A 9903-nucleotide genomic window follows, 5' to 3' on the forward strand; every position below is an offset into this window, starting at 1 on the left:
GGGTAAATAAGAAGAAGAAAGAGGATTAAATAAGTGTTGGACAAAATTAAAATAATTAATTATAAATAAAAATATTTTTAACATTTGAAATATTAGGTTTGAACTTTAAAGATGATGAGAATTGATTTGTAAATTAGATTTTTTTGTTTTGATTTATAAATGAAAGAAATTAGAAAATTATTCACTTTTATTTGTTTTAAAGTAAGAAAAAGAATTCAACTTTTGAAATTTTATTTAGTTGAGGAAAATATAAAACGGAAAAAATGAAAGAAAAAAAATTAAGAGAAAAATTATCATTTTTTATTGTTTGGTTAGAATAAAAAGTAAAAAAAAAATAGAATAGTATAAAAAAATAGATGGAAGCTACTAATTTTTTTTTTTAATTTTACTTATATTACATTCAATTTGTTCTTTATTTTTTTATCTTATTCATGTATTATTATTATTTAGTAAATATTTTATGAATTTAAAATAAGATTTATTTATATATTTGTTTAATTAATCTATAATTTTATTTTTATTATTATGTTATTACTAATTTTTTAAAATATCATTGTGATTTATTATGTCATTATTAGTTATTTAAAATTTAACGTTGAGACTTGTTAGGTATATATTTTTTAAAATTTATAAAATTGCAAATTTAATATCATCCAAATCACTTGAAATTGGATCAGACTGGATGGGATCAATTATCTAAAAAAATTTATTCGATTCAAACGGTGAAAAGAATAAACAAAATTTTTCTTTTAGTTTGAAGTCAACAAAAATAGCTAGAGGTTACAAGTGATACAAGTGGGGTGATGCTATTGCTAGAACTTGAGAAGAGAGTTGAATCAAGTTGAATTCAGAAACAAAGTTCTTTTAGCAATTTTTCGCAAAAACATATTATGCAGGAAATTTTTTATGTTTTGTCTCTAAAATCAGAATAGAAAAAAAAAAAGAGAATTAGGTAAACATGTATCTTAGTTCGATTTTTTAGTGTCATAAAACTTATATCCAGTCTCCATTGCAACCATTATGAAATTTTCACTGATTATATATATTAATATCAATGAATTACATCCTAATTTATCTAATATCTATCATTGAACTTCTATCCAAGTTTAATCACCACAAGTACTTTTTCAACTTGGCAAAAGGAAATTAATGCTAGTTCAACAAAATTCAGATACACATAAACTTTTTTTTAGCTTTTTTAATGCATTTCTCTTTCTTTTTTTTTTTCATGGTTTTTTTCATTTTTCAACTCATTATGATATGTCTTTTTTCTCAATTAACAGAAAGATAACATTAGTACTCATAACATTGAAATTTTAAATAAAGCATAAGTGTTACACTCTCTTTTTTTTTTTTTGTCTTCAATTGATATATGTTATGAGGTCAGCTTTATAAGTGAAGCTTGCTCTTGAAATTCTATCACTTTCTCTTTAATTATTTTCTTAATTCTACCCGTTAAAACTGTCTTTATTAACATATATATAATGCATTTTCATTTTACTCTATTAACTTTGTTGTTTGAGGAGCTATTCTACCATCTTTGCTGTAAAATTAGTGTTTATAGTTAAACTTAAAATAATTCAAGGAGGTTTGAAATCGGAAGTTTCTTTTTAAAGAAAATTCAAAACTACTTTTACGGAGTTGAATGATAACTTGTGTTTATTGTCTCACATTGACAAGGAGTATATGGTTAAATTCTTTAGGATTGGATGTATTTTGCTAACCATGGTGAACTTTTTGTTAGTAATTTTTATAAATTTAAAATTCACATAAACATTAGAGTTTTTAAATAATGATGTGTGAAAATTTGAATCGTATAAAGTAAAAGATCAAATTTATATATTGTCGGTAGGTCTGAGAATTTCTCATTGGAATTCATGTTTCATGTTCATTTAACTCTCAATAAGAGTTGGTATATTAATAAAACTATTTGTTTATAACCTGTATACTACTTATCTATAAATAATAATTGGTTCGTAGAAATTAAACAATATTAAAAATAATTTGTATATTAAAATCAGTTATTAGAACATTAAATATAAAATAATTATTTTGATAGTTAATTTTAATGTATAAATAATATTTTTATATTAAAAAAATATTTTTTGTATTAAAAGTCCCTCCGTATTAAAAGAGAAAAAGGAAAACATTACCCTCCCTACTTTAAATATTTAGCGCATATTAATTTCTTTTGGGGCGTCTAAACTTTCTTGATCATTTATTTTACTCTATATTTATAAATGTTTTAAATGACGTGAGATCTCAAATAGTAGTATCGTTATGGTGATGGCTGGTTGGAGGCACTGCAAATGTAATTCATTCCTCTTGTTTGTTTCCTTTAATAGAAGAAGAGGAAAAAGTTTGGTTGACTGGCCATAAATTGGGGGTTACTTTCTATAAATCGTTTTTTCAGATTTAGTTGAGAAGTAGTCTTTTAGGGGGGTTTGAATCGAAGCGAGCGACGCGTGAATAATGTAAATTTGATTGAGTAGAGAGAAAGCTCCAAATGTATTTTGTTTCGAATAGGGGATGAAATGTGGCTTCCAAGTACAAAGGCATCAGTAATTAGAAAGGGGGGAGGGGGGAATGGATTGGTGGCAGTTGCAATAGATAAGGATAGCAAAGGCAGTCGATATGCTCTCAAATGGGCTGCCGATAGCCTTCTAGCCAGAGGCCAAACTGTTGTCCTTATCCACGTTTTGCACAAGACTTCTTCCCCTCTTTCTAGTCAGTACTCCCATCCCATCCCTCATTCATCATCATGCATGATTATAATAATAATATTAATGTTTATTTATTTTTCAGTTGGAGGCAGCCATGCCATAATATGCAACAGCAATATTCCATCTTCATCTCCTCAAAGAGACCATGTCATCAATATTACTAAGGATCTTTTCCGTACCTTCCACTGCTATTGCACACGTAAAGATGTATGTGTTTTGTTAATCTTGTGGAGAACAATAATGATACATATATGATATATGTGTGCGTAATTATGTATTGTTTGGTTAGATACAATGCCTTGATGTGCTAGTTGAAGACACTGACGTTGTGAAAGGAATAACAGAATATGTGTCTTACGCGGCAATTGAGAACCTAGTGCTTGGTGCAGCGTCAAGGCATGGTTTTATTAGGTAAGAAATTAAATAAAGAGAAAAACACAAATCAGCCCCTAACAATTACCTCGAAAGACAACGAGGTCCCTGACAAAAAAAAAACCTTAACCCGGCCCCTGACAAAAAATAAAAACCCAACCCGGCCCCTGACAATTACTTCGAAAGGATAACGAGGCCCCTGTACCAAAAAAAAATTAATGTTATTTTTTTTGGCACAGGAGCTAATCAGTCCCAAAAAAAATTATCTGAGGCTGGATTGGGTGTTTTTTTTTTTCTTGGGGGCCTCGTTGTCCTTTCGAGATAATTGTCAGGGGCCGGATGGGGTATTCACTCTTAAATGAAGTCCTCTCTCTTTGTAAAAGTATAAAAGAAGAATTAATTAATGTTTGTATGGCATGCCTGCAGATTCAAGTCATCAAGTACACCAAGCAACATATCAAAAGGGGCGCCCGATTTCTGTACGGTGTATATAATATCAAAAGGGAAGATATCTTCAGTGAGGAGTGCTTCTCGTTCAGCAGCGCATGCGTCTCCCCTCCTTAGCCATATACAGGCCCTAAATAATGACGATAGTGCAAGTGAAACAAGTAGTCAGTTATCGTCAAGGCGTATGAGCTTCAAAGATCATAGAAGATCCATGAAACCTCACAGCTGGCAGGACGAAGCCACAAGGTCATCACAAGTTGGAAAAACAATGGGAACCGGGGCGGGGGGGTTGAGTGTAAGGTCGTCATGCATGGAGCTGTTAGGCCCAGACTCCGATACCGACATATCATTTGTGAGCTCCGGGAGGCCAAGTAGCAGTGGCCGTTCCTCCTCTGTCTTGTATGACTGCATGGACTCTTCCTCTGCTCGTAATTCACGAGTCTCCACCAGCTCCGATCGTAGCTTGGGATCACTGCGCTGTAGCCTCGCTCTCCCCACTTCCCCCGGCCCCGATATTTCTCTTTCCTTCTCTCAGGAAAGCATTGGAACCTCCTCTTTTTCTCATTCCTCTCAGAACATGGATGATGTCGAATCTGACATGAAGAGGCTCAAGCTTGAATTAAAACAAACCATGGAAATGTATAGTACAGCGTGCCGAGAAGCACTCACTGCGCAACACAAATTAATGGAACTTAACTCCTGGAGAGTTGAAGAGGAAAAGAAATTAGACGAGGCACGATTGGCCCAGGAAGTAGCATTGGCAATCGCAGAGAAAGAGAAAGCAAGGAGCAAAGCAGCCCTGGAAACTGCAGAGGCAGCCAAGAGAATAGCGGAGGCTGAAGCAAACAGAAGAGCACATGCCGAAATGAAAGCCCTTAAAGAAGCAGAGGAAATGAGGAAGCTATTGGATAATCTAGCTCAAACGGATGAAAGATACAGGAAATACACATTAGAAGAGATTGAAGCAGCCACAGATTCCTTTTCTGAATCTCGAAAAATCGGGGAAGGTGGTTATGGCCCTGTCTATAAATGTTACCTTGACCACACTCCTGTGGCTGTCAAGGTTCTACGCAAAGATTCTGCTCAGGGGAAGTCGCAGTTTCAGCAAGAGGTGACCAATCATTGGAATGAGTAATTCAATAAACTACATATTCTTTATTATTTTTATTTAAATTTTGCATTAGGTGGACCAGTCATCTCAAGAATGTTGCATACTAAATGAATGCAGATTGACATACTCAGCTGCATACGGCATCCGAATATGGTGCTTCTTGTAGGAGCATGTCCAGAGCACGGCATACTGATCTATGAATACATGGCGAATGGGAGCTTAGAAGATTGCATGATTCAGAAGAAGGGCAGTGTTCTGTCTTGGCAGCTGAGATTTCGGATTGCGGCAGACATAGCCACTGGCTTACTATTCCTCCACCAGACCAAGCCTGAACCACTGGTACACCGTGATCTAAAGCCAGGAAACATTTTATTAGACCACAACTTCGTAAGCAAGATCAGCGACGTTGGGTTGGCGAGGCTTCTCCCGGCCGTGGCAGAAAACGTGACGCAGTGCTGCATGACGTCAGCAGCGGGAACATTTTGCTACATTGATCCAGAGTATCAGCAGACCGGAATGCTTGGAGTGAAGTCTGACGTGTACTCTTTAGGGATCATTCTTCTTCAGTTGTTGACAGGAAGGGCTCCAATGGGGCTTGCTCACCAAGTTGAGAAGTCCATTGAGAAGGAGGCACTGGGTGAGATGCTTGACCCCTCTGTCCCCGACTGGCCTCTTGAAGAAGCCCTATGCCTTGCCAATCTCGCACTCAGCTGTGCAGAGCTCAGACGAAAAGATAGGCCAGACCTTGGTCAACACGTACTGCCACAGCTCAAAAAATTTAGAGACTTAGCTGAAGGGAATTCCAGCCCAACTTTCTCTTGTAGGAACATTAGTTCTGCAACATCTCCCCATCTCAGTCAAGCTTCGTCTACGCCACAGGTCATCATCATCTTATTAACATTTTATCGGGGCCAGCAACTTTTGTGATTTCTAGTCATCAAATAGCCATCAATGATAGTTTTAATGGTGTGAGATTAATGTAAAATTTCATCCAATGGCTTACTTTTTTTTGCTGGTTACATACTGGTCAGAATTTAACAAAGTTGCTGGCCCTAGACTTTTTCTTTTATCCTCATCATATTCATCTTAGCCTATAAATTGCTTTTTAATATATAAATTGGCTTTTATAAAAAAAAAAAACTCTTTAGTTTAAGTTCAATTTTTTCGTTAAAAAATTTAATTTATTAAAATTCATATGTAGTCAATTTTACTTGAAATTATAATTGAAAATCGTTTGATGAAAATTTAGTTAAATCTTTAGCCGTTGTAAAGTGTCAACTTCACCTGCTTAAAACAGTTTTAGTTCGGTTTGGGTTCAATTTATAAACTCTTTTTTTAACACCACTGTGTATTGATGCAGGACGTAATGAGCGAACCACCCTTTGAACATTCGGCAAGTTCAACAAGCCCCTCAAGTCCACTATTATCACCACCAGGCGAAAAAGAAGGTATTAAGAAACGCAAAAACCCACGTGTAGTCGTTGTTTTCACCGTTAAGAAATCATGCTTATATTTTTTATACTTAATTTTTTGTAATTTTTTTAATAAAAAATAACACTTTTTCTTTTTGTGAGATGTCTAAAATCTAAATGACATTCTTCTCTTTTTAATTTTTAAAATATATATTTCTCTTCTCTTTAATATTAAAATAATTAAAATGAAATATATTTTAATTTATTCGACTAGAATACTCTTTAATAATCATTATAATTATGTTAATTATTTGGTTGATTTAAATAATAATAATAATATATTTATTATTATTTTAATAAAGCTATTTTTTAATACTTTATCACATAATATATTGTAATCTTTTCAAAAATTATTTAATTTATATTTTTTATAGTTCATAATTAACGATAAAATATTAGAAATAATAAAATTTATTACATTAATAAAAATATTTTTCATGCATATTTGAATCAATCAAACCAGTAACACTAATTTATATATATAATTATAATAATTATTAAAAGAATAATAGATATATGTTATTTTAATCATACAAAAATGTATATTTTATAAACAGAAAGAAGAAAAATGTCATTTAGATATTTTACAGAAAAAAAAAATTTTATTTTTTTTTATTTTTTATTTTTTATCAATCAGTACAAAAAATAGAAAATGTTAAAAAATGATTAATGTAAGGATTTAATGTGTAGGCTAGTCTAAAAAATAAAAAATGTTAAAAGAGGATTAATGTAAGGATTTAATGTATATAATTTTTAAATTTAATTAATGTATATGCTGCACGTAATCTCTAAAAGAATTTAATGTAAGGAAATTGCTAGAAGAATAGGCTAGTATTAATTTAAATATAAGATAAAAACAAAGACAAATTATTGATCACCTAAAATTTCTCTTGATCTAATTTTTTAGATTTTCTTTCACATTATTTTAATATATATATATATTATGATGTGTAATGTTGAAGCTGGTTGTTTTGCTATATATATAGGGGCCAAGTCTGAGTAACTCCAACACTAAAATTTCAAAGAAAACATCAATGGATTTTGTTTCGCAGGCAGCAGCTAACACGTGGATTTTTTTTAGTATCTCTTATTTCTTAGTCATGATATTTAATCTTATCATTTAGACAAGGATTATAAAGCATTTCTTGTTAGGCATGTATATATTTTATCTGTTTTGAGTGTTTCTGAATCCCAATTAACTAGTGTGTTAATAGATGCTAACTATGTATTGATTTATAATTTTATTTATTAAATATGTATAAAGATAATAAAAAATAAGTTAGTTGAGATAACATGTAACTTATAATTTAATAATTAAAAAGGTCTTAGAATCAAATCTTAAAAATAATAAAAAAATTACTTTTTAAAAATTATATATAAAAAAAGATATTTAAAAAAGAAGGTAATTAGACACTAATTTATCCTATATTCTCATTTTATATATATAGAAATATAAATATTTATTTAGGGTGCAATAAAACATAGAGCTAGCAACGGATATGATTAATTGGAGACAATATTGTATTTATAATATAATGTAAATATGATAGCCGAGAATAATACATTTTGTTGACCATCCATGCACATACATTGTGAGAACTTTGGATTGGGATATTTAAAATTTAAGTCTTGGAAAATAAAAAAGATAGATGGAATAAATCTGTAATAAGAAAGATTAAAGAATATATAATGATACAACTTTTTAAGTCGGGTGTTACACATTTTTTTAAGTTTAATTAATTTTCACTAATCTAATATAATGTATAAAATGAGTTATTATCGAAGTTTTTTATAAGATATAATAAAAAATATTTGATTTGTTTTTACATTCACACAGTCAAGTCATACATTAATAATATTTTATAGAATAATATTACTTTACTTATTCTATAGGTTCATATAATTTTATCAAATTTTTAATTAAATCTTCATATTTTTTTTCTTTTTAATTAAGTTCTTATACCATTTAATTTTTTTTCAATTAAGTTCAAACTGTTATAAAAATCGTATGAAATAATAGAATATTTAATTAAAAATTTAAATATTCTAAAGTTAAGGATACTAAACTTATCTGAGGACACCTGAAAATTTTTTAAATTTCAAAATCACCATTTTCTTTTCAATCTTCGATGCTTCTTTTCTCGGTCTTAAGTAGTGTTTCTTCTCCTCCCTCCCTCCATCGCCGCGATTGTTAGCTTTTTCTTTGTGCAGTGGAAGCGTTGCTTCCTCTGCATAGATTTGCATCTTTGTTGATGTTGCTTGCTATCACTCACCTTTTCCTTTCACGACGATGTCGTCTTCAACGCCGTTTCTGGTCATACGCCGCGCCATCGTCCCATTGGATGATTTTGTCGTTGTAGACGGTGTCGTTTTTTTCAGCCGATTCTGTTTTTCACCACGTACGATTAACGGTGTTTAAAGTTTGTGTTCCGCATTCAGGTAAGTTGGTTTATGAATCAGAAGCTCTAATTGTATATCCGAAATTTGTTGTTGTGATTTGAATTTCTCGTGATTTTATTGCTGAACCTGAAATGTATAATTAAGAATCAAAATATTTTGTTTTGATTACGAATAAATAATTTGGCGGTTCCATATTTTTTGCTGATATAATAATTAATTTTTTTTGTCTACCAAATTTATTCAACTTAGGGATGATTACAAAAGTGCTAAACTTGCATCCAAATTGAGTTTTTTTGTGGAATTAATAAAAGTGGTACTGTAATCTTTAAATCCTCTCGAATATGGTGGAGTTTATATACTTTTTACTTTGCCTCATATCCGACATGAGTTGAACCAATGTGACAGTATTAAAATACACTTGAACAGTTTGTTATCATACAAAAATCTAAGATGCCATTTTAATGGACTGTTTTAGTAGAACTTATATTTGGAGGCATGATTAGGAAAGAAACCAATTTGTATAGTTTTATTTGTCTTTTGTCTTCTCTTCTTTTTTTGCAGTGTCCATTTTTAGTTTTAATTTGTGTGTGTAAATGGCCTATATTTTTTATTTGCCATGTAAATCAAAATTTTATTGAAATGTTAGATTAGTGTTATTGTTAAGACAGAAAGAGAGTGAAGAGATGGTGGATGAGTTGGAGAGAGCGGTGAAGGGTGGTATGGATAAAAATTATAAGTATAGGGTATGAGTAAATAAATAAATTCACATTTTACTAATGTTTTTTAGACGTTTAACGTTAATAGAGATTTAATTAAAAAAAGTCAAATGATATAGGGACTCAATTAAAAAAATATATATAGAGACTCAATTAATAATTCGATGAAATTATAGGTAAACCAATAATATTCTCTATTATTTTTTCAATGGATAAAAAAGGGTTGAGATGGAGAAGAGAGAAACCATGAAATGAGATAATCAATTGTTATATAGATTGGGGTGTTTTATTTTTTCATTTAGACGTCCTATTTATAAAGATTGAGTTCATGCATCAGCACAGTTATGAAGAGAAACATTCTTTTAAAAAGATATAACTCTTCAGTCGTCGCCGATTGATATTTTTTGTGACAAGCGCAATGCTATTCAAATAGTCCATAATAATGTTTTTTATGAAACGCCAAACATATTGAGATTGATTATTACTTTGTCTGACAACGTCTCCTTATTAATGCTTTTCGTTTCATAGGTGTTAGAATTTTGAATCAGACTGTTGATATATTCACGAAAGCTCATCATTCTAGTCATTTTTGAACTCTATTATCCAAACTCAAGATAATATTTTTAACTCCTACTTGAATTTGAAGGAAGATGTTAGAGTAT

At 30.9% G+C, this 9903-nt stretch overlaps 1 protein-coding gene across 1 annotated transcript; it reads left to right on the plus strand.

Annotated features, from left to right (window-relative positions):
• The first annotated feature begins 2534 nt into the window (after positions 1-2534).
• Positions 2535-9834, plus strand: LOC107635835 (U-box domain-containing protein 35-like). The gene is made up of 8 exons (XM_088483599.1): positions 2535-2727; positions 2806-2930; positions 3013-3134; positions 3522-4653; positions 4771-5532; positions 6014-6101; positions 8505-8564; positions 9770-9834. The coding sequence occupies exons 1-8, from the start codon at positions 2535-2537 to the stop codon at positions 9832-9834; spliced, it is 2547 nt and encodes an 848-aa protein (XP_088339725.1).
• Positions 9835-9903: the final 69 nt, after the last annotated feature.

This window comes from Arachis ipaensis, chromosome B4 (assembly GCF_059453495.1).
Source record: "Arachis ipaensis isolate K30076 ecotype BB chromosome B4, ASM5945349v1, whole genome shotgun sequence".
Lineage (NCBI taxonomy): Eukaryota > Viridiplantae > Streptophyta > Magnoliopsida > Fabales > Fabaceae > Arachis > Arachis ipaensis.